The sequence below is a fragment of the Mauremys mutica genome, unplaced genomic scaffold, assembly GCF_020497125.1.
Source record: "Mauremys mutica isolate MM-2020 ecotype Southern unplaced genomic scaffold, ASM2049712v1 Super-Scaffold_100237, whole genome shotgun sequence".
NCBI lineage: Eukaryota > Metazoa > Chordata > Testudines > Geoemydidae > Mauremys > Mauremys mutica.
The window spans coordinates 36,307-61,188 of record NW_025423292.1 but is presented as its reverse complement, the minus strand read 5'-3'; the positions used below and the strand labels follow the sequence as shown (position 1 = coordinate 61,188).

General features: G+C 47.9%; 1 protein-coding gene and 1 non-coding gene across 2 annotated transcripts; one reads left to right on the top strand and one right to left on the bottom strand.

The window, feature by feature from the left end:
* Window positions 1-209: 209 nt before the first annotated feature.
* TRNAE-UUC lies at window positions 210-281 on the top strand. The gene has a single exon. It is a non-coding gene; the product is annotated as a tRNA-Glu (tRNA).
* A 23,122-nt stretch (window positions 282-23,403) lies between these two features.
* On the bottom strand, window positions 23,404-23,950 carry LOC123360226 (dolichyl-diphosphooligosaccharide--protein glycosyltransferase subunit DAD1-like). Its single transcript, XM_045001190.1, has one exon. The coding sequence runs from the start codon at window positions 23,943-23,945 to the stop codon at window positions 23,583-23,585; it is 363 nt and encodes a 120-aa protein (XP_044857125.1). The 5' UTR covers window positions 23,946-23,950; the 3' UTR covers window positions 23,404-23,582.
* Between the last annotated feature and the right edge of the window lie 932 nt (window positions 23,951-24,882).

Here is a 24,882-nt window from a genome sequence, read left to right as displayed (position 1 = left end):
TGTGTTGCTCTGTGATCCTGCTGGAGGAAGCTGAAGCATCATTTGAGTTTTTTTCAGTGGCTTGGGTTGGGCTGAGATTGTGACCCTGAGCACAGGGGTTCTCTGCTCTTAGCCCCTCAGGGAATGGACAATGGAGCAGCTTCAGAGATTGGCTAGAAAGTAGCCTAAGAAAGTGTAACATAAGTGAGAAGAAAAACACCATCATCACCTCTCTGGTGGTCTAGTGGTTAGGATTTGGCATTTTCACTGCCATGGCCTGGGTTCAATTCCCAGTCAGGGAAAAGTGACTTTAAACCAAAACTGCTTCTGTTATTCTTCACTTGCAATGTAAATAAATCCACTTTTTTTTCCTGATTCTCCCATCTTCCCAGTGTCTCCATGGCAGGGCCGGCTCCAGGCCCCAGCACAGTGGGGCGGTCAATGAAAAGGGGAGGCTTCAGCAGCAATTCATCCCTCTCAGAGGGAAGGACTTGAGGCCAACTGCAGCAGAGGTAGAGCTGCAGCTTTTTTATTTTTTTTTCCACTGGGGGCGGCAAAAACACTGGATCTGGCCCTGCTCCATGGAAGATAATTTGTTAAATCCCAGATGAGTGCAGTTCTATCAGTTCTCAGCCTAAATCCTTAGGTCTTAATCCTGAGGATATTGTCCCACCATGGGGCCATTTCCCGCCTCTCTTTCCCAGGGAAGCACAATTTTCCTTGCACAGACACAGGAACAGCAAGATCTTTCTCTGTCCCTTGTGCAAAGCAGGGGGCCAAATTCCATGGAAACAATGGACAAGCAGGGGGCCCTGGGCACATCCAGCCCTGGCCGTGAGATGGTCCCTCCCCTCTTTCTTTATGCCCCTGTTGTTATTTCATCGATTGGCTGGGGTGGGGGAAAAGCTGAGTTCACTCCAGGTGGAGGGGAAAAAGGACCCTGAAAGTCTCAGGCCCCAACCCCTGCTACCAGGATCACTGAGGTGCTGGGAATCTGCATGGGAAAGGGACGGTGTGAATTGTCAAGGTGGGGAATGAATAACAATTTACAAGAAGAGCCACCTCATTAACCACTGACACAGGCTAATCCTGCCGCAGATAGAAGGGAAACTGGGAGTGATTCTTTGCTGCTCAGCCATGGAAACAGTGACCCCATTGCACCGCAGTGAATGTGCTGGGGAAAGCTGGACTTCACAGGCAGGTAGAAAGAGCAGATCCTAGAAACACCTGGAGCACCCCACAGCACTTCTGCCACCAGGGGCAGGTGTTGAGCGACTCACAGTGCCCCCCCCGACACATTACCTTCCAGCAGGGGGTGGCAGCACCCCCCACCCAATGCAGGGGAGAGGGCTGAGTGTATCTCTGCACCCTGAGCCCAGGGCACCCACTCTCTCTGCCCCACACATCGAATCTGGCCCTGCTGCAAAGTGACCCTAAGAAGCAGCAGCCTCCAGGACAGCAGATTTGGCCTCAGAGCAGGGAATGTGTCCCTCATGCTGCTTTTAGGCCACTAGGTGCTCTGGAAACAGGAGGGCTCTAAGTGTAACCTATAGCACAAATGGCCTATCTGGGGATGTAGCTTAGTTGTAGAGCACATGCTTTGCATGTATGAGGTCCTGGGTTCAATCCTAGCATCTCCAGGTTCTTTTCACCCTGCTGCTTTGCTCATGCCCTGCAGGAGTTTCAGTCCTGCTCAGTGAGGGGCTAGTGCCAATTGCATGGAAGGTCTGGGGGGGTTTCTGCTCCTAAGTCTCCTCTGCACATTTAAGATTCCCACCTGCTGTGCTGCTTGGGACAAGGGTAGATGAGAAGGGAGAATTCTCCAGCACTGGAGGGAAAGGTCCCATCTGCACAGACTGAGAGGCAAAGACTAGACTTATTTCTAGTCTGGGCCCAATCTTTTCTCCTGGTATAGTCCTTGTTCCAGCTCAGGTGGTAGCTGGGGATGTCTCATGACTGCAGCCATGTTTGTTCAGTTCCACCCCCTTATACAGCTTTGGTACAAGGCAGGAATTTTTTGTCTCTCTCCTGGGGAAAAGCCCCAGGTTTAAGATGGATTCCTGTACCAGGTGACATGGTCACATGTCCCGTGAGACCCCAAGCCTTCATTCTTCCTGGCCTAACTCAGGGATGGTGCAGGACAGAGCCATCGCCAGTCAATTGTCCTGGTTAATGGGAGCCATCAAGAGTCCAAACCACTGTAAATGGCCCATACTTTGCATCATTACAACAGGACCTCAGAGTTATAGTTCATATTTCTAGTTTCAGATCCAAAAATGATCGGTTCATACTGTCATGAATAGTTAGTAAAGGGTTAAAACATAGTACCTGGTGGGCACCTGACCTGAGGACCAATCAGGGAAGAGAATTTGAAATTCCTAGGAGGGAACTTTTTCCCTCTGTTTGTGTGTGTGTTGTTCTTAGCTGTTTGGAATTACAAGAGTCCAGATGCTTTAATCAAGTCTTCTACCAGTTTCCACCTTTCTGAACTAATTTCTTCTAGTCAAGATAGTGAGTATTAGAAAGGTACTTTGTGTCCTCATCTAATAATCCTATGTTTGCAATTCTGTGTGTTTGTTATTGATTATTCTTAATTCTGCCTGTACTGTTGTACTGAGGAGAGAGGATTCTCTCCAGAACTTAGCAAGGTTATACCCTATGAGTGTCCAGCTTGGGCTCATAGAGATTCTGTATTTTCTTGTTTTTCTTTTAATAAATTCTTCTATAAAGATTTGATTAAGTCCCTTCTACTGTGGATACGGGGGGGGGGAGCTAAGAGACACTCTCTTGGTGGTGAGACAGGCTTATCTCCGGGCAGAGAAGGGAGGGGGGGGAAGGAGAGGCTTCTCCCTCTGTGAGTTGATCTGTGTTTCCCCAGGGAAAACAGGGGTGTCCCGGCCCACGTAAATTGACCGAGGTGGTGGCAGTGACAAGGAGACCTACCCTAGGATCTTAGGGTGGGGGAATAGATGCGGGTCCCCACATTGGAGCCCAACAGTTCCAAGTGGGGGGGAAACCTATGACACATACAAATAGGATGAACACACACCGTAGATTATAAGCTTTGTAATGATACCTTACAAGAGACCTTTTGCATGAAGCATAGTCCAGTCACTTTATATTCACACTCATTAGCATATATTCATAAAATCCTATGGAGTGCAACGTCACAGCAGGGAAAGGGTTTTCCTGCGGCACCTGGGAGCAGTTGAGTTTCATGTTCAGGCTGTGGTATGAGTTCCTCCAGGTTTCTCGTAAGCACACAGGGACCTTCGCGGGTGCTCTCGATACAGGAATGGCCCAGACATGATAAAGTGATGGGAATTGCATTTTCCCTTTTTATTTTTGTATTTCCAATGACATTTCTTTTTGTGATTTTGTTTTGCTTTGTATAACTGTGTTTTCTCCTGGATTTGATGTTTAATGAAAAAAAGAATACGGCCTCAAGCCACCAGATGGAGGAGCAGGCTGGGGCTAGGACTGCTAAGAGAGCGAGAGTAGCAGATTTTCTGTATAGTTTCCTGCCCTCATTTTCATGATTAGTTTCTCTTCTGCACAAAATTTCCTCTTTTACAATGTGAGCGTGGCTAGCTCAGTTGGCAGAGCATCAGACTTTTAATCTGAGGGTCCAGAGTTCAAGTCCCTGGTCAGGTGAAGAAATACTTTCCCCCTGTGACATCCCCAAAGAGTTTTAGAAGGACTCTCCTTGACTTTAGTTTTTCCTTTTCAGGACATGGCCTTTCCTAAGAAGGGCCCTTTACTGCCTGGGACTGAAGGTGCTATTGCCTCACCTGTCCACTGGCCTCACAGTCTGGAGGAAGAAAGGCCTCTGGGGCTGCAGCAAAGTGCCGTGCGCTGACTTTTTGAGTAAATGCAGGGCTGGCCAGAGAGGCATCTTCCCACTGAGTCCTCCCTGCCAGAAAAAATTGTCCCCACAGACAGGGGCGGCTCCAGGCCCCAGCATGCCAAGCACATGCTTGGGACAGCAAGCCGCGGGGGGTGCTCTGCCGGTTGCAGTGAGGGCGGCAGGCAGGCTGCCTTCGGCGGCATGCCTGTCAAGGGGCCGCTGGTCCTGTGACTTCGGCGTACCTCCCGCAGGCAAGCCACCAAAGGCAACCTGCCTGCTGTGCTTGGGGTGGCAAAATGCCTAGAGCCGCACCTGCCCACAGAGTCCTCCCTGCTGGAAGTCTACAGTAATCAACAGGTGCTCTGCTGGTCCCATGGTGTAAGGGCCAGCACTCAGGACTTTAAATCCTGCAATCTGAGTTGAAGTCTCAGTGGAATCTGAGTACAATTCCTGTGCCACAAACCCTGCTGGGTCTTCCAAGGCTCTGTCTTGCTTTCTCAAAGGCCATGAAAGCCACTACAAAAGGGTTCTTTCTCCTGCTGATAATAGCTCACCTTAACTGATCACTCTCATTATAGTGTGTATGGCAACACCCAATTTTTCATCTTCTGTGTGTGTATGTATGTATATAGATAGATAATCTATATCTTCCTGCTGTATTTTCCGCTGCATGCATCCAATGAAGTTGGTTTTAGCCCAGGAAAGCTTATGCTCAAATAAATTTGTTAGTTTCTAAGGTGCCACAAGTACTCCTTGTTCTTTTTGCAGATAAATGAATGGAGGTTAAGTCCATGAATGGCTATTAGCCAGGATGGGTAAGGAATGGGATCCCTAACCTCTGTTTGTTAGAGGGTGGAGATGGATGTCAGGAGAGAAATCACTTGCTCATTACCTGTTAGGTTCAGTCCCTCTGGGGCACCTGGCATTGGCCACTGTTGGCAGATAGGATGCGGGGTTGGATGGACCTTTGGTCTGACCCAATATGGCCATTCTTATGGTCTTATGAAGGGAGGAGCAATGTACTGGGATAGAGTTTCTGTAGTGTAGTGGTTATCACGTTTGCCTAACACGCAAAAGCTCCCTGGTTCAAAACCAGGCAGAAATATGCTGGCTTAATTTTCCCAGCTCCTACTGGCCTATTCCCTGCGGTTGTAGGAGCAGCAGTGATTTGTACGCTCAAAAGGTCTGTTATACTTCCCCTGCTCCCACTTTTGTCTCCTGTCCCTCTCTGAATGCCTGTGAAGTGGCTTTTCCCTTCCCCCGCCCCCCTGGAATGCTCCTGGGATGAATGGGCTGGTTGAAGAGCAGAAGAGCTCTAAGGTAGACAAGGTGTCTGGGACGCTAATTAGGCAGCGATCACACATCCAGAGCATGGACACTGCCCAAGGTGGAGTGTGACCAACCAGATGCAGCCAAGTCATCTCTAGTCGCAGGCCATGAGGTGCAGGCCCTTAAAAGGGGAAGGGGCCCTGTGCTCAGGAGAGCACTCACAAGCTTGTACCTCCAGTGAATGCCCTTTGCCCGGACCGCCTGGCCAGTGGTTCTCTGCGTTGTATTTCATTGTGCCTCAGGGAGACTTACCTTCGTCGCACCGTCCATAGCTGCGCTGTGGGACACTTACCTTGCAGAATCCTGACATCTCCAGTGCTGTGCCTGTCCTGGGAGCGTGAGTGTGTCACCCTGCCCCCCTTCGTTTGAGCTTAGCTATCAATATAATAAACGTGCTGCTTTCTGCCAAACTCTGGTGGGTCATTAGTGCTTCCTATGCTGACTAGCTGGCCCAATTTCAGGTAACACCTGCGATAACCCCAGCCCCTGCATGACAGAGGGTAGTGAAATGAGCTGAGAAAAAGCCTTAGCATCAGCAGGGGAAAGCTAGAGGATCTGGGCCAGGCACCTTTTGAAGCCTTGTGGCTTGGTCTCCTCTGCCCTTGGAGATTGGCCTATGGCGGCCATCTCTTCTGTGTGACTTGCCAAAGGAGGAAGTGAGGCGGGTATGGGGCAAAAGAGGAAAGTCGAGCTGAGGAAGGCAGGGCAGAAGCTAAGTGCCTCAGTGCGGCTAAGTGGGGTTAGTAGAGCACCACCAGTCGTTCTGCAAAGCCTGGGGAGGTGCGGTTGGCTGCTGGGAGGTAGAATCCTGTGCCTGCGTCTTGGCTTCCCAGGGGTGGCTACTTGCAGCCCAGGAGAAGAAGGATGGTTCTGGGTGAAAGGAAGACAAGCAAAGCTCTGGGAGGAAGTTTGGGTGCGCAGTGTGGGCTCTGCCCTGGGGGAGGGGCTTGGGGTAGAGGAGGGGTGGCGCTTACCCCGGGCAGTGCAGCTCCCAAAGTGACCAGTACACACAACCCTCTGGCAGCAGCTCCTAGGTGGGCGGGGCCAGGGGGTCTCCGTGTGCCGCTGCCTGCAGGTGCTGCCCCCAGAGCTCCCATTGGCTGAAGTTCCTGGCCAATGGGTGCTGCGGAGTTGGTACTCGGGGCAGGGGCAGTGCATGGAGACACTCCCCCCGCCCCAGGGGATGCTGGGACATGCCGGACATTTCTGGGAGTGGCACGGAGGGACGGAGGCAGAGTGGGCAGGGAGCCACCTTAGTGCTGCTGGCACATCTCTGCACACCCATGGGGGGAGGGGAGCAGAGGGCCCCATGTGCTGCCTGGGGTAGGGGCAGTGCACAGAGCTGCCTCCCCTCCCGGGTCTATTACAGGAGTTGGTGGGTGGGGTCTTTTGGCCTGCAAGGTGCAGCAGGTCGGACTAGATGATCACATTGGTCCCTTCTGACCTTAAGGGCTCTGAGTCTAAAAGGGAGAGGGAAGTAAAGGGAAAAAAATAAAAAATAAACCAAACATTGTAATACCAGGATGACTCCACCTGCTCATTGTATAGTCCCGCCCCTTTCTTCCTCCACTGGGTGTTTAATGACCTGCAGCACATTGATTCTCTCATTTCATTGCTAAACTGATACAATGTGACTGAAATTAAACCAATTCCCAGCAGAGGAAACATCACATTCCTGCATTCACTGTGAATTGAAGCCAGGTCAACTGCTTGAAAAGCAGCTACGCTCACCACTGTACCACCAATGCATCTGGCAAAAACACCACTTATGCTTGCCCAATGAGGCTAGACCAGAATTGAGGCGTTTTACTGCCTGTTAAAATGTACTGGAGTCTCATCACTAAAAAAAAACCTACCTCTATCTTCACCTGGGTTTGGACCATCAGCCTCTCAATTAGGTCACCAAAGTGGTTAATCACAGACACAGGTAACTACCCTACACTTCCCAAGCTTGTCTATGAAGCACATACAGGGGCACACCTGGCTAGTGAGGGAGGCACACTGCTGGGGTTATGAGTTCAGGCCTCACCCAAAGCATCGGTTTTCATTAGCCATGGAGCTTCCCCCACTCACTTTGTCTAATTCACATGGAAAGTGCCATACCAGGGTGATGAGAGTAAATTCTAAACTCTGAAATGCGGAGGTGGCCCAGAGATTGGGATAAGGGGTTTGAAGAGAAAAAGCTCTAAGGATATAAAACCAAGCAGTCTCCAGGGGCAGGTACGGTACAACGCCTCAACAGGGAGCCATTTGGGGAGGCGGTTTCACTTCCTCTGTTCAATGTCCTGAGAGGTATTTTAAGATGAAGATAACACCATGGCTAACAGTTGAGTGGCACGTCCTGGGTTAAAGAAAGGGACTTTGGGTTAATAGTCAGAAGATTTGTGTTACCGTCACTGTCTGACCCCCCTTCAGTTCAGAGGTTTGTACTTTGTTGGGTGGAACGCACAGACTCCTGGGGAGCAGGGGCAGCTGTTTCCATGGCAGAGAGCCTGGCACTTAGGAGACTTTCTTGACTTGCTGTTTTGAAGCAATTCAATAAAATAACGGTGGAGCTACAATGTCCAGTCCAAAATTTCAGCCCCCCGGTACAAAAATGCTATTTTAGGATCTAAACAGGAGGCTTCCGGCGCTAGGACACCTGACCAGAGAGCTCAGTGGGGGGTGTAAGAGCTGGTGACTCTGAGGGTCCTGGGCTAAATCCACTTGCAGGTGGAAATATTTTGATTTATTTGATGGATAATGAGCACCAGCTACCAGGGGAGAAGCCCTGCCACCCTGCTGCCACTCCAGCTGCTGCCCCAGAGGGGGGAGCCCCAGGGGGCCTGCTGCTGCTCCAGCCACCCCAGGAGTGCTGCCGGGGGCCACCGAGCTGCGGCTGCTCCTGCTGCCCGCGGAACCACAGGAGGGAGATGATATTTTGACAGTGACGGATGCCTTGTCCTAAAGGCCTTTGTCTGCCCCCTTCTAGAGACTGCTTGGCACAGGAATGTAGCCCTCACTCCTGGGTCTCTCCTGGGGAAATAATGTTTCTGTGCAAAACACCAAAGCTTTTCACAGAAAGGAAGAAAAGGAAATGGCCACACGATGGGACTAGGACATAAGGAATGAAACACAAGATGCTTCTCCCATGTGCATTGACTTTGAACCTTGTTGTTTGCGGTGGTGGTGTATCCACTTTGGTCCCAGGACATGAGACACAAGGAGGAGGGGGTTACATAATATCTTTGAAAGGACCAAGGGAGTATTATTTACTCCTTCTCATAACACAAGAACTAGGAGGGGTCACCAAATGAAATGAATAAGCTGCAGGTTTGAAATGAACAAACTTTCCTCAATCTGCTGGCAATACTTCTACTAATGCAGCCCAATCTGCTGTTAGCCTTCTTGGCAACAAGGGGACTGTTGACTCATATCCAGTTTCTCATCCACTGTAATCCCCAGGTCCTTTTCTGAAGAACTGCCGCTTAGCCAGTCGGTCCCCAGGCTATAGCGTTGGATTCTTCCTTCCTAAGTGCAGGACTCTGAACTTCTCCTTGTTGAACCTCCTCAGATTTCTTTTGGCCCAATCCTCCAATTTGTCTAGGTCACTCTGGACCCAAACCCTCCTCTCCAGCGCTTGGATTCTTTACATGCTTTCACGGAGTGAAGAGCACATGTTCCATGATTTCATATGGCAGAGTTTTATGCTATAGGGAGCTTTCCCTGTGTGAATTTGACAGGTGAATCAACATAGAGACATATTGTGACCCTTCTCAGGGAGCCGAGGGCTGTGAGTTTCCTTGTTGCCACCTTCCACTAGGAAGAGGGAGTTTTGCATTTGGCAGCTGGATGTTAGTGACCAAACTCACCCAGACCGTCAGGCACTCAAGGACCCTCCTCTGAGCTACAGCAGCCACCCTAACCCCTGAGTTCCTTCAATGTGTCCCCCTCTGGGGTCCAGGCCGGAGCACCAGATACTCAGACAAATCCCAGATTCTCTCTGCCCAAAGCAATGGTATATCCCAGGTTACTAGTTTTACTGTGGACCACTGCTACTGTATCTCACACCGCACTCGAGTATAGTTATCAAACAAGCAGAAATTTATTTAACAACCGATAGAGATTTAAACAAACAAATGTGAGTGCTGGAAACCAACTGTTACCAACTAAACAAAATCAGAAAATGCAACCTACACTTATTAACAGTTACCTTTCCTATGTAAGTAGAGTCTCACCTCTCACTTCAGTCAATTTCACTGATTGCTAGTCCCTAGGCGCCACGGCCCTGCCTTTCATGAAGCATCACTGGTCATTAGGAATCTCCTTGGTGAATGGACCCAGAGTGTTTTTCTCCACCCTGCTATGAACTGAATCAGTCTTTTGTCTTTATTCACAGGAAGGACGATCTCCTCAGTCTCATGTTGTCCTTGTCACTTCCACAGGGTTTCGATGTCTATAATTTGTCTTTGATGGTTTTCCATTGGCTTTTCTGGGTTGTTGCAGAGGCTGACAATGGAGCAATACATCACATAACTGGCTAGCAAGGGAGAGGTGCCAATTCCCTCCCACTGGAATGGGCCGTCCCCACCAAGACCTATGACTGGGGTGATTCACTTTCACAACAATACCATATGGGCATAATTTTCCATGTACTTACATTACCCCTTAACTATGACTTGGACACACCTCTCGCAGTGAGTAGGAGTATCAATAATTTACAAGCTCTCAGTAGAGATCTCACTGCTATGCTTCCTGGATAAATATCATAAAAGCAGTGTATTAGGTGTGGGGAGTTTGTCAGGTCTGACACAGGAGCTGCTTGTGAAGAATAGTGACCCCTTTGCCAATTGGCACCAATGAGCTTTTGTCACAGATGCACTGAGCTATACAGTCACCCCCTGATAGAACAGAAAGGCCAGCACAAAAACAGAGAGAGGAACAATAAGATACTAAAATGACAATGGCTGGAACTCTCCATTTCTCTCAGTCTTTGCATTCATGGGCACTAAGAGCTGTAGCTACAGTTGAGGAACCAGGTGAGCGGACAGCTGGCTCAGCCCTCCATACCAGTAACTTTCTCACATATAGGGAGGTGGGTCAAAATTGGAATTGATGTTAAGGCTGTGTCTACACTTCGAACACCGGAAATATTCTTCTGACAACCCAACACTGCCTACACTGGGGCTCAGGTCACTAACTACTTATCTCAGTGGAGAGGACTTTTCACACCCCTGAGAGATGTGGCTATGCCAACACAGCTTTTCTACATCGACCAGCCTTTAGCTGGCTTATTGACCTGAAAGACAATGGATTTCAGTCTTTTTCTTTATATTGATGGTTGATGAGTGCAGCTGTCCTACCTGCTGGACACATCCTGTGACAGATGTCAGGCCTTTCCTTTGCAAATTAGAGAAGTGGGGAAGACAGTGATCCTTACAGTCTAAGTTGGTAAAAATTTATACAACTTGTCACCTCGAGTAGCTTTCCTTTGAATAGAAATTGACTTAGAAACTAAACAAAATAAATTCTATTTGAAAACACAAAATACTAAAATCTATACTGGGCCAATATTCTCTTATACACACTTTCTCACACACATTCTCCCACCCCAACCTTTGGAGTGAGGTTTTCTACCAGAACTCTTTATACTACAGGGGGTAAATTAAATCAAATTAACTATTCAAGATTAGCCACCATTTCCTGTACGACTAACAAAACAAAAAAAAACAACTTTAAGTTTTCCAAAATACTTCAGATTATCACACATTTAGTCTCTTCTTCTTTAACCAATAACTTCACCAATAATCTCATTTTAATAGATGATAAAAACATATTCAAAGATCACAAATTCTTATCATATATGTTAGTTTTCTTCTAATGCCCATTGCCAACAACTGAACCTTGGCTCAAGATGTGGTTTGTCCCAACCACTTCTGTGAGTTCATATATCTCAGGATCTTCTACAGTATGTGTTGGTGGAAGGGGTCTCCTATGTGGGAATCTTGGCATCATGAGGAAAAATACCTCTCGTGTCACACTTTTAATCTTTCAAAGTGAGAGAAGATAGAGAAGTGATGTAAATGCATAAAACACAAGAGAGAAGTGTCTGGTCTACACTAAAGACATTTATCGGTTAAGTATATTACTCCGATGTGTGAAAAATCCACACCACTGAGCAATGTAGTTACACAGCCCTAACCCCCTGTGTAGATAGCGATACATCAGCAGCAGAACTTCTCCTGCCAAAAGAGACACTGCCGCTTGCGAGGGTTGAACTAATCAAGTCCGATGAGAGAAATGTCTCCCATTGGCTGAAAGCATCTGTAATAGCAGCGCTACAGCAGCGCAGCTACATTGGTGCAGCTGCACCAACATCAGCTTTATTGTGTAGCCAGAGCATCAGACACAAAACCATAGAATCAGAACTCAACATGCGAGTATCCAGAAGTCTGAAATTGGAGCCTGATACATTCATTGCCTCATTGGTCACCATCATTTCTACAGCCTTGAAGTCCTTGTTACCCAATCAGGCAGCCAGTTTGGGATCCAAGGGGAAGGAATGTCCTTTGAAGCTCTCTCTCTTTGGATCCAAATGGTGAAGGATGATTGTTCTCAGTGTAACCTGGCATCCTTTGGAACTGTAATCAGTGACACTGAACTAGGAAATGGAGTTGTACAAACAATTTTCCTTGGGTCATTGGTCACCATAGCTTCCTTTACTGGAGTGGAAACCAAGAACTGGGTGTGGACTCTTTCAGCCCCAGCTCTTTCCAAATCCTTGGCCTTGGGTAGGGTAAATTTACACTTCTCCGAAGTAGAATCCTTTACAAAACCACTCCAAATCTCAGCAGTGTTAGTGAGGCTTACCAAAACATGGAGGCTTACCAAAACATGCCCAGCTTTTCTTTAATTTGGTGGCACAGTTCCAGGCAAGGGACTGGATAAAGGGCTGGATCACAAAACTGATTTGATTCGATATACATTTTTAGCACCTACAAAGGATAAATTCAACAAAACTCCACTTCTATTTCCTCAGCATCTGCATCATGAAGGGCAGCATCTCCGATACAATAAGATTAGCTAGGAAAGATCTTCTGTAGGGCCTGGGTTACAAAGGCTTTGGAACCAAATACCTGGGCATTGTGCCTAGTTCAAAAAGCACTTACCATGGAATTTTCTCCCCAGATCATCTGGGACAATATTGACTTAAACAATTGAACTACACAGTGATCATATGCACTTCCTTCAGTTAGTTGGGGTTCTACTGTTGATCACCATTTCTGAGTAGAGATTTTAAATCACTGCTGTTCCTTTGTTAGCCTGTCCAGTAAATTGGAGAGTTCTCTAATGCTGACAGAACTGCACCTCAACCTTTTCCATGACATCATGCAGGGATGGGGAAAAAGCAAAGCTGAAGTGAGAAATGATGACTTTAACAAATAGTCATTTGTCTTAAATTCTCCAATAAATCTGAGCTACATCCTATCAAACTGAACTAATATCCAACTGAGTGACCAAACAGCCTTCAGGAAAGATAGAAACCCACATCACAGAGAGCTAGAATACACGGCAATGAAAGTGTGAAGTGAATTTCCAGAGCAGGTCACATCTGATTATTCAGAATCAGGACAAGAGATTCTCCCATCACATTCTCCTCTGATCCATTCAAACATACTTCACTCAGCACTGTCTCAATAGCCAGTTATGTTATTTACAAAATTTTTAGTATCCGAGCATTGCCATAATGGGGGACAAAAGCACTCACCTTGCCAGAAGTGGCTTTACCAATAGATGGAACCTGGGATTTAAACTCCCAATGAGCACACTGTTTGGGATCCATTTGAATTCCCCTTCCAGGTCTTTGCCACTTTCATCTCCAGTCAGAGTGACTCTGAGATAAGATTAAAGAAGTCAAAGCATCATCTCCAAGCACAGACAGCTGAGAACTCTTCCTCACAGGACACTTTGAGAAGTGGATGGATAGAATGGGATGAAGATAACCTCTGCATGGCTCAGACAAAAGGTAACAGTTCTGCAGTGATGGGGAAGGAGGGAATCTCTGAGTCTCCCCATCTCCTTCCAGTGTCACAGAGGCTGAAATGACACTTTTTTTCCTGCTCCTGCTCCTCTTCATTTAAATATAATTTGAAAAATTCCCATTATATCTGCTCTTCAGCACAACCCAGAGCAACGTGAGAACAAGTGGCAATGATACAATCTGTATCACTGGTGACTAACAATAATTTTGAAATAGGAAGAATAGTATAAATGTGATGCTCCCTGGTTCCTGATAGGAAGGGCACACTCGAATTACTCATGGGATAATGGAGTTGATAGAAAGGACAAATGGGTCCATCTCAAAACAGGGCAAACTGCAAAAGGCAAAAATGGGCCACTCATCTGGTCAAACTGAGGGATAACCATGCTGCAAACAGTTCAAACAGCTTTAAAAGTTACTATGTGGGAATCAGGAAAATTATTAGAGAAAAAAAAGTATTGATAGCCCTAGAGGTGTTTATGTTGTTGATCTCCCTTGCAGATTCTCTGATGACTAACATGGGCTAAGTGCCCACAGAAGGTTTTCCTGCACTCACTGCATTTATAGGGTCTCCCACCGGTGTGGATTTTCTGATGTTTAGAAAGGCTTGAGCTGCTACTGACGTTTTTCCCACACTCACTGCATTCATAGGGCCTCTTCCCTGTGTGGATTCTCTGATGTTGATAAAGGCCTGAGCTGCGATTGAAGGTTTTCCCACATTCACGGCATTCATAGGGCCTCTCCCCTGTGTGAATTCTCTGATGTTCGGAAAGGGCTGAGCTGTTAGTGAAGCATTTTCTACACTCACAGCATTCATAGGGCCTCTCCCCTGTGTGGATTCTCTGATGTTTAGAAAGGCCTGAACTGCTAGTGAAGCTTTTCCCACACTCACTGCATTCATAGGGTCTCTCCCCTGTGTGGATTCTCCGATGTTGATAAAGGCCTGAGCTGCAAGTGAAGCATTTTCCACACACACTGCATTCATAGGGCCTCTCCCCTGTGTGGATTCTCTGATGGGTAAGAAGGTTTGAGCTGCGATTGAAGGGTTTCCCACACTCACTGCATTCATAGGGCCTCTCCCCTGTGTGAATTCTCTGATGTTCGGAAAGGGCTGAGCTGTTAGTGAAGCATTTTCCACACTCACTGCATTCATAGGGCCTCTCCCCTGTGTGGATTCTCTGATGTTTAGTAAGGCCTGAGCTGCTAGTGACGCTTTTCCCACACTCATTGCATTCATAGGGCCTCTCCCCTGTGTGGATTCTCTGATGTTGATAAAGGCCCGAGCTGCTAGGGAAGCTTTTCCCACACTCACTGCATTCATAGGGCCTCTGCCCTGTGTGGATTCTTTGATGCCTAATAAGGTGCGCACTGCGATTGAAGGTTTTCCCGCACTCACTGCATTCATAGGGCCTCTCCCCTGTGTGGATTCTCTGATGTTGATAAAGGCCCGAGCTGCTAGGGAAGCTTTTCCCACACTCACTGCATTCATAGGGCCTCTCCCCTGTGTGGATTCTGAGATGCCTAATAAGGTGCAAACTGCGATTGAAGGTTTTCCCGCACTCACTGCATTCATAGGGCCTCTTCCTTGTGTGGATTCTCTGATGCTTTATAAGGATGGAGTAATCACATACGTTTTTCCCAAACTCAGTGCATGTATTTTTTCTCTTTCCGCTGAGGATTTCCTGTTGTGTTGTGATTTCCTTGAGGTCCTTCTGAGTTTCCTGACAGGAAATACATTTACCCACTTTCTCCTCTGGCTGCTTTCTCTGCTCTCTTTCTGCTTTGTGCAGAATGTGATGGGATTTTCCCTGCTCATGACTCCTGGACACATTCCTTTTCGATCTTTGCGATAATTCTCTGTGTTTAGCCACTTGCTCAACATTTTCTTGCTGAGAATTCTGCTCCTCTTTCTCACATACCATTGTGTCACCTGCTGTGATAGAGACAGAAATCTCAAACAGGGATGGAAAGGGGAAGGCCAAACCAATACAAGTACTGGAGAGAGGTCAAATAAAAATCAGGAACTGAACTCCCCCAAGTTCTTCCCCAAACAGGAGAGAGGAGGGGATCAATTCAGCCTTCACATCCCATCCAAATTCATGGGGGAAGAGAGGAAGCTACTGTCTGGTGTCTGCTAGGGTCTACAGGAAGACATGAGCTATATTTACCCTAAGGATACGACCCCTGCTAGGGACAATATTGAACTGAGAGACCTTCCAAGGGCATTGTAGGGCATCCCAGATGTTTCCTTCAGGCACTTACAGATTCTGAGTTGGTTTAATGTTTCCTCACCTGTGCAGGGAGCTCTCAGGATCTCTCTTTCTTCTGAACGCTGGAGGTCTGGGACCAATGGCTCTTCCTGTTGTTCCAGCTGGGAGATCACATCAGGTTGGGAAACTGGAAACCCTGCTAAGATGAAAGAAAACAAAGGAGTTCAGTTGATTTCATAAGACTGTCTTAAAAAAACCCACTCTATTAATTTAACTTCAGTGCTTAGTGTGAGCTGGTGTGCCTGGGGCAGTCCACACTGAAAATGCCAGGGTCAGGGCAGGCTGAAAAAGGGAGAGCAGATGCTCCCAAAACTGGTGGTTAACACTGAAGTTAAACTCAACGACCAGTCACAAACTGTGCTTCTGATCCCACACACGGGTTAGCGAGAAGCTGAAAAAAGAAATCACACAGCCCCTTTTATTGCATTCCAGTTCTCCGACTCCCAATCAGCACCTAGGTCCTGTACAGTGAGAGGTTATTTAAAAACTCTGCTCATATACAAAATGTTTTTCTGAACACAAAGGGTCAGCCACATTACAAGATCACTATAGGTTTGGATCTTACCCAAAAGACCACACTGCCAGCCAATCCTTTAACATGGAAAGACAAGACACGACACAAAAAACGTTGTTAAATGGGAAAGTAGTGAGATGCATTCAGAAATCTATATATCAGGTTCTTAGCATTATTGGTGAGTTGCTGGCTTGAAAGTCCATCTGGAACACATCCACAGGTTGGATGGGTCATTCAGTCCTTTGTTCAAGGCGTCAATTTGTAGAGAAGTTGCTCCAGAGGTAGGAAGAGGGATTGAAGACAAAATGGAGATGATGCAGCTGCCCTTTATATTCCTTTTGCATGTGGCTTGTACTTCCTGTGTCCCAAACACAAGCTTCACAGCACAGGGCATGGAAAAGCCTCGGAGGTCTCAGTACACAGGCATACCCCTGCATGTCTTGCTGCCTCAATAGGTTTATGCCCTTGATCAGGGATGGGCCACATCCAGCCGACAGGACCGTCCTGCCCAGTCCCTGAGCTCCCGGCTGGGGAGGCTAGCCCCTCCCCCACAGCCATGCCACCACGCGGGCAGTGCTCCTGCGGGGCGGGGCGGGACTGTGCGCTCCCGCTGCGCAGTGTATCTGGCTCTGCGCGGTCCACGTGGCTGCCAGACACGCTGCTCTGAACAGCATGGTAAGGACGTGGGGGCGTTGGATAAGGGGCAGGGAGTCCCGGGGGGCAGTCAGGGGACAGTTGGATGGGGCGGAGGTTCTGGGGGGATAGGGGGTTGGATAGGTGTGGGAGTCCCAGGGGTCTGTCAGTGGGCAGGGGGGTGGATAGAGGTCAGGGCAGTCAGGGGACAGGTAGCAGCGGGGTTGGGTAGGGGGTGGGGTCCTGGGAGGGCAGTTGGGGGGGGTCTCTGGAGGGGGCGCTTACGGGACAAGGAGCAGGGGGGGTTGGATTGCTCGGGGATTCTGAGGGGGGCAGACAGGGGGCAGTAAGTGGGAGGGGGCAGATAGGGGGTGTTTGGGGACCCCAATGTGGCCCTCGGGCTAAAAATTTTGCCCACCCCTGCCCTTGATCCTTTCCATGGTCTCACTGTACAGCTGATGGGCCATCAAACAGCCTAGACAGCGCTGACTCCAATATGTCTCACCCAGAAACACTGCACAAGTCTGGAACTACAGATCTACTCTACAAATCTATAACTCACAATACAAAGGTGATACAAACATAGAAACAAAATTCTCATACTTGGAAAAGCATAACATTTTCACTGACACCTGTCATGGCATATCTAGCACGAGTCATTTCAATTGTATCAAATTGGTATTGATAAAAAAAATAATATAAAATGTCTCACAATTCCATACAGTGTCACACTTGGTAAAGCAGTGAATTCCCAGGACCAGCTCTCCCGGTCCTTGAAGATGCTGAACACTGTGCTTATGATGTATTGAAATACCCACATATCTGCTGGGAACACACACAGACAGACGCTGTGTCAGTCTGTACCCCTATGTTCACTCTTCTAGAAAATTATGATCAATTTTGTACACAGAATGGCATTTTGAAAACACATAATCTACTGAATATTGTCCTGTTAAAATATGTAGCAACACTGTATGTAAAGTTATGAGATTTTACTGTATGATATTACTGAAAAAGTTACAATTCCAGGGAAGATCAGTTTCTCGGAGACAGCAAGGCAAACAGCTGGTCAAACAGCCATTCTGCGGCAGGGACACTTGAAGCTCATAACAACAGACAGCCTGGCACCATGACTCAGCTGAGAACTGAAGTTGTTTCTAGTACAAAGGACTGAATTATAAAAAGAGGTGAGAAAAATGCTTGAGACTCTCTCTCTCCCCTTCCCCTCTGCTCATGACAACTCCTGCAGAATTGAACGTGGGTGGCAGGGGCGGGTTAGGGGGAGTCCTGGCTGAAAGGAAAACCAGCCTGTCTCAGCAGATGGTGAGAGAACATTTGCTTTCAATCCGTTTCAGCTTGTTAACTTAGATCGGGGTGGGCAAACTTTTTAGCCAGAGGGCCACATCGGGGTTGCAAAATTGTATGGAGGGCCGGGTAGGGAAGGCTGTGCCTCCTCAAACAGCCTGGCCCTGCCCCCTATCCGACCCCACCCACTTCCCGCCCCCTAACTGCCCCCCTCAGAACTGCCGACCCATCCAACCCCGCCTGCTCCTTGTCCCCTGACCACCTGCTCCAGAGAACCCCACCACCACTAACCACCCCCCCCACCAGGACTCCCTTGGGATCCCACCCCCTATCTAAGCCTCCCTGATCCTTGTCCCCTGACCGCCTCCTCCCAACCCCGCCCCCACCCTAACTACCCCCCCAGAACCCCACCCAACCCCTCCTGCTCCCTGTCACCTGACTGCCCCGACCCATATCCACATCCCTGCCCCCTGACGGACCCCGGGACTCCCACGCCTATCCAACCCCTGCATTCCCTATCCCCTGACCGCCCGCCCAACCGCCCCCTGCTCCCGTGTGGATCGGACACAGACTTCTTTTAGGGGAGAGTCTGATGATAGAGAATCTCCAAGTTATAGTCAGTAGCAGAGGACTGAAAAGTATAATGTAAGGGCCGGATCAGATGATAAACAGTCACATAAAAAAGAATCTGGCACATCAGAAAAAGGCAGGCTAATAAACAGGGACAAGTTTTTAAAGTGCTTGTACACAAATGCCAGAAGTCTAAATAATAAGATGGGTGAACTAGAGTGCCTTGTGATAAAGAAGGATATAGATATAATAGGCATCACAGAAACCTGGTGGACTGAGAGCAACCAATGGGACACAATCATTCCGGGGTACAAAATATATCGGAAGGACAGAACAGGTCGTGCAGGGGGAGGAGTGGCACTATATGTGAAAGAAAGTGTAGATTCAAATGAAGTAAAAATCGTAAGCGAATCCACATGTTCCATAGAGTCTCTATGGATAGAAATTTCATGCTCTAGTAAAAATATAACATTAGGGATCTATTATCGACCACCTGACCAGGACAGTAATAGTGATGATGAAATGCTAAGGGAAATTAGAGAGGCTATCAAAATTAAGAACCCAATAATAGTGGGGGATTTCAATTATCCCCATATTGACTGGGAACATTTCACTTCAGGACGAAATGCAGAGATAAAATTTCTCGATACTTTAAATGACTGCTTCATGGAGCAGCTGGTACGGGAACCCACAAGGGGAGAGGCAACTCTAGATTTAATCCTGAGTGGAGCGCAGGAGCTGGTCCAAGAGGTAACTATAGCAGGACCGCTTGGAAACAGTGACCATAATACAATAGCATTCAACATCCCTGTGGTGGGAAGAACACAACTGCCCAACACTGTGGCATTTAATTTCAAAAGGGGGAACTATACAAAAATGAGGGGGTTAGTTAGACAAAAGTTAAAAGGTACAGTGACTAAAGTGAAATCCCTGCAAGTTGCATGGGCACTTTTTAAAGACACCATAATAGAGGCCCAACTTCAATGTATACCCCAAATTAAGAAAAACAGTAAAAGAACTAAAAAAGAGCCACCGTGGCTTAACAACCATGTAAAAGAAGCAGTGAGAGATAAAAAGACTTCCTTTAAAAAGTGGAAGTCAAATCCTAGTGAGGCAAATAGAAAGGAGCACAAACACTGCCAACTTAAATGCAAGAGTGTAATAAGAAAAGCCAAAGAGGAGTTTGAAGAACGGCTATCCAAAAACTCCAAAGGTAATAACAAAATGTTTTTTAAGTACATCAGAAGCAGGAAGCCTGCTAAACAACCAGTGGGGCCCCTTGATGATCAAAATTCAAAAGGAGCGCTTAAAGACGATAAAGTCATTGCGGAGAAACTAAATGGATTCTTTGCTTCAGTCTTCACGGCTGAGGATGTTAGGGAGATTCCCAAACCTGAGCTGGCTTTTGTAGGTGACAAATCTGAGGAACTGTCACAGATTGAAGTGTCACTAGAGGAGGTTTTGGAATTAATTGATAAACTCAACATTAACAAGTCACCGGGACCAGATGGCATTCACCCAAGAGTTCTGAAATAACTCAAATGTGAAGTTGCGGAACTATTAACTAAGGTTTGTAACCTGTCCTTTAAATCGGCTTCGGTACCCAATGACTGGAAGTTAGCTAATGTAACGCCAATATTTAAAAAGGGCTCTAGGGGTGATCCCGGCAATTACAGACCGGTAAGTCTAACATCGGTACCGGGCAAATTAGTTGAAACAATAGTAAAGAATAAAATTGTCAGACACATAGATAAACATAAACTCTTGAGCAATAGTCAACATGGTTTCTGTAAAGGGAAATCGTGTCTTACTAATCTATTAGAATTCTTTGAAGGGGTCAACAAACATGTGGACAAGGGAGATCCGGTGGACATAGTGTACTTGGATTTCCAGAAAGCCTTTGACAAGGTCCCTCACCAAAGGCTCTTACGTAAATTAAGCTGTCATGGGATAAAAGGGAAGGTCCTTTCATGGACTGAGAACTGGTTAAAGGACAGGGAACAAAGGGTAGGAATTAATGGTAAATTCTCAGAATGGAGAGGTGTAACTAGTGGTGTTTCCCAAGGGTCAGTCCTCGGACCAATCCTATTCAATTTATTCATAAATGATCTGGAGAAAGGGGTAAACAGCGAGGTGGCCAAGTTTGCAAATGATACTAAACTTCTCAAGATAGTTAAGACCAAAGCAGATTGTGAAGAACTTCAAAAATCTCACAAAACTAAGTGATTGGGCAACAAAATGGCAAATGAAATTTAATGTGGATAAATGTAAAGTAATGCACATTGGAAAAAATAACCCCAACTATACATACAACATGATGGGGGCTAACTTAGCTACAACGAGTCAGGAAAAAGATCTTGGCGTCATCGTGGATAGTTCTCTGAAGATGTCCACGCAGCGTGCAGAGGTGGTCAAAAAAGCAAATAGGATGTTAGGAATCATTAAAAAGGGGATAGAAAATAAGACTGAGAATATATTATTGCCCTTATATAAATCCATGGTACACCCACATCTTGAATACTGTGTACAGATGTGGTCTCCTCACCTCAAAAAAGATATTCTAGCACTAGAAAAGGTTCAGAAAAGGGCAACTAAAATGATTAGGGGTTTAGAGAGGGTCCCATACGAGGAAAGATTAAAGAGGCTAGGACTCTTCAGCTTGGAAAAGAGAAGACTAAGGGGGGACATGATAGAGGTATATAAAATCATGAGTGATGTTGAGAAAGTGGATAAGGAAAAGTTATTTACTTATTCCCATAATACAAGAACTAGGGGTCACCAAATGAAATTAATAGGCAGCAAGTTTAAAACAAAGAAAAGGAAGTTCTTCTTCACGCAGCGCACAGTCAACTTGTGGAACTCCTTACCTGAGGAGGTTGTGAAGGCTAGGACTATAACAATGTTTAAAAGGGGACTGGATAAATTCATGGCGGCTAAGTCCATAAATGGCTATTAGCCAGAATGGGTAAGAATGGTGTCCCTAGCCTCTGTTCGTCAGAGGATGGAGATGGATGGCAGGAGAGAGATCACTTGATCATTGCCTGTTAGATTCACTCCCTCTGGGGCACCTGGCATTGGCCACTGTCGGTAGACAGATACTGGGCTAGATGGACCTTTGGTCTGACCCGGTACGGCCTCTCTTATGTTCTTATGTTCCCTGTCCCTTGACTGCCCCCGGGACACCATGCCCCTTATCCAACCCCCTGGCCCCCTTACCACAGCCATGCGGCCCGCCGGAGCTAGACATGAGGTCCCTCAGGAGCGTGCAGATCAGCCCCCTTACCATGCCACTCAGAGCAGTAGGAGCTCGCAGCCCCACCGCTGCAGCACTGCCCAGGAGCCGTGGGCCAGAGCGCTGGTGGCGCGGCATGTTGAGGCTGCAGGGGGACAGCGGGGGTGAGGGGAGGGGAGGGGGGAGCCTCCTCGGCCGGGAGCTCAGGGGCCGAGCAGGCTGGGCCCGCGGGCCAGATGTGGCCTGCGGGCCGTAGTTTACCCACCCCTGACTTACACGTTAGTTTGTAAAAAGAACAGGAGTACTTGTGGCACCTTAGAGACTAACAAATTTATTTGTGGTTTATCTTGCATTTCTTTTGTAAACAATTCTGACTTTTATGACTTGTTACCTGTAGTCACTTAAAATCTTTTTTTTTTGGTAATTAACAATCTTGTTTTATTGTTTTATCCAACTTGCTTGTTTGGATTAAAGTGTGTTGGAAACTGCATTTGGGATGTAGCCGGGTGGACCCCCGCTCCTGCCCTGAAGGGTTAAAAACAGCCCTGGGAGGGGGCTGTGGCTGGAGAAAGCAGCTTTTAGGCTGGGCTGATTGGGGGAAGTGGCTGCAGCTGGGGCCACGCCCCAAACAGACTCAGCTGCCCTATAAAGGCAGAGAAGCCAGGGGCAGATAGAGTCTCTCTCTGTTTGTAGAGGGAGATGGGCCCAGCTGCAGGGAGCTGGACACAGGGTACCTGAGTGGAGCAGGGCTGGGGAAAGGCAGAGGAGCGGGGGGGGCTCCAGCCTGGAAAGCCCCAGGCTGAAGCCTGGCAGAAGGCAATAGGTACTGGGGGGTTGCAGAGGGCAGCCCAGTGGTAGGCAAAGGCAGCAGGTGCAAACCCTCCTTGCAGTGATACTGCAGTTTCCCCCGGGGTGTGGGGCTAGACGATGACTGGCCTTATACTGAGCCGAGGTGGGAATAGTGGGTGGATGTTCCCTGGGAAGGGGAGACCCTAAGATATGAAGGGGACTGTTTGATTGGATTTTATATTACAGTCCAAAACATAAACATAGAGGGTGGGAGTTCCCTGGGGAGGGGAGACCCTAAGACTGAGGGGTTACTGCCAGAGGGCAGCACCCCAGGTAAAAGGGGCACCAGGTCCAGGGAGGGAAACGGGGGGCCAGAGGACAGGCAGATCACCGGCCTGCAGAGGGTGCGCTGGAGCTGGAATGAGCTAATTCCCAGAAATCACCAGCAGGGGGTGCCGCAGGGATGAGTCCACTCATGTACATGGGATAACAAGGCTGGTGCATGTCATTTTCCACAGATGAAATGACAGACTTCATATGAGCTTGCCTTGTTCAGTAGTGTGCTGGACAGGGAAAGATGCACATTTCTGGGGGAAGTCTGGGAAAAGAGACTTTTCTGGTGTTTTCCTGTCCTGCACTGTAACTCATGAGTCACTAAGCGGGGAGGGATAGCTCAGTGGTTTGAGCATTGGCCTGCAAAACGCAGGGTTGTGAGTTCAATCCTTGAGAAGACCACTTAGGGATCTGGGGCAAAAATTGGTCCTGCTAGTGAAGGCAGGGGGCTGGACTCAATGACCTTTCAAGGTCCCTTCCAATTCTAGGAGAGTGGTATATCTCCAATTATTACCTAACTAGCAGCACTAAATACTGTGTAGCTTTTTTTTTTTCCCCCAGAACAAAGGGGTTTATTGGGGGAGGGGTCCCAGGCGGTGTGGGGAGAGGCTGGCATCTTCTCACAAGGCCTCGTTAGTTTGCACTGCTGCAGCCCTTCCCCAGGGGGGCAGGACCCACGTCCATGGGGGGCTGGCACTCCTGTCCCCGGGCATGGCAGCAGCCGAGCACGAGAGGTAGTCAGGAGCTAATGGTCCCCCGGCTCAGCCCACGAAGTTGATGACAACGAGGTGCAGGATGGTGCTGGCGAAGAGGAAGTCGGCGAAGGCCCGTTCTGGAGAGATGGCCTGGAAGTCGCCTTTGTTCTGTGGATTGATCTGGATCCTCAGGCAAACGCCCAGGATGATGCTGCCCACGGCCGAGATGAAGCTGCTGAGGAAGGAGTTGAAGGGGAAGGTGCCCACGCCCAGGCAGTAGCCGAACTGCAGCGCGCCGCTCAGCAGCACGTAGAGCAGATACGCGTCCAGCACCTTGAGGCGGCTGGCGGTGCCGCTGCTGTACTCGGCCAGGAAGCGCCGCACCACGGAGCCCACCGAGCCCCCGCCGGACCCCGCCGCGCCCGACATGGCCGCCCCCCGCTGCTGGAAGCGAGTTACATGCTGGAGACTGTGTGTTAACTGCCCAGGAGTGGCTGCTCTCACAGTAAACCAGTGTAAAAGTCACCCCAGCTTGGGAAACTGAGGGGACACAGCTGTTCAACACTCCAGATTGCACTGTGGTTAATGTCACAGACACTCAATTTCAAAGAGGCTCCCAAAACATACAAAGCAAATCCATGTCCCAGAAAACCAAGACTCCAGAGAGAGGGCAAGTCTCCCTGCCACTGCTTCTTGCTGACAGCGAGGTCCAGAGACAATGAGAGAGTCCTGGGGAAGCTGGGAACAGTAACCATGGGCTGGTGGGGTTCAGTGGAGAAAGGGAACAGGAAGGGCAGGGATATGACTGAATGCAGGATCTCAGCAGTACTAGATGTCAGGATAGCACATAGTGCAGCCCATTGGAAAACATAATCCCAACTAGACATATAAAACGATGAGGTCTAAATTAGCTGTTTCCACTCAAGAGAGAGAACTTGGAGTCATGGATAGTTCTCTGAAAACATCCACTCAATGTGCAGCAGCAGCAAAAAGCGAATGGAATGTTGGGAATCATTAAGCAAGGGATAGAAAAGACAGAAAATATCATATTGCCTGTATATAAATCTATGGTACGTCCACATCTCGAATACGGCTGTAGGAGCTGGATTTTATAATGTACTGTGAGAATTTAATGTATGATTGGATTTCATCCTATCAGCCACCCTGTTTGAATAGCAGAAGGGAATGACAGACCAGAACAATCCTTCTGACTGATTGAGGTCACCTTTTGTTTTAGGATAAGTTACACTGTCTACTATGGTTTCCTCTATGTATTACAAATTAGGCACTCTAGTTAAATCTACATGTCTTTGTTTTAAGGTTTAGTAAATAAGAGACAGGATTCACTATTGTGTCTATGTTAAGT

Coding starts and splice junctions, on each gene's coding strand:
- LOC123360226 (XM_045001190.1), bottom strand. CDS start 23,945: ATGTCGGGCGCGGCGGGGTCCGGCGGGGGCTCGGTGGGCTCCGTGGTG.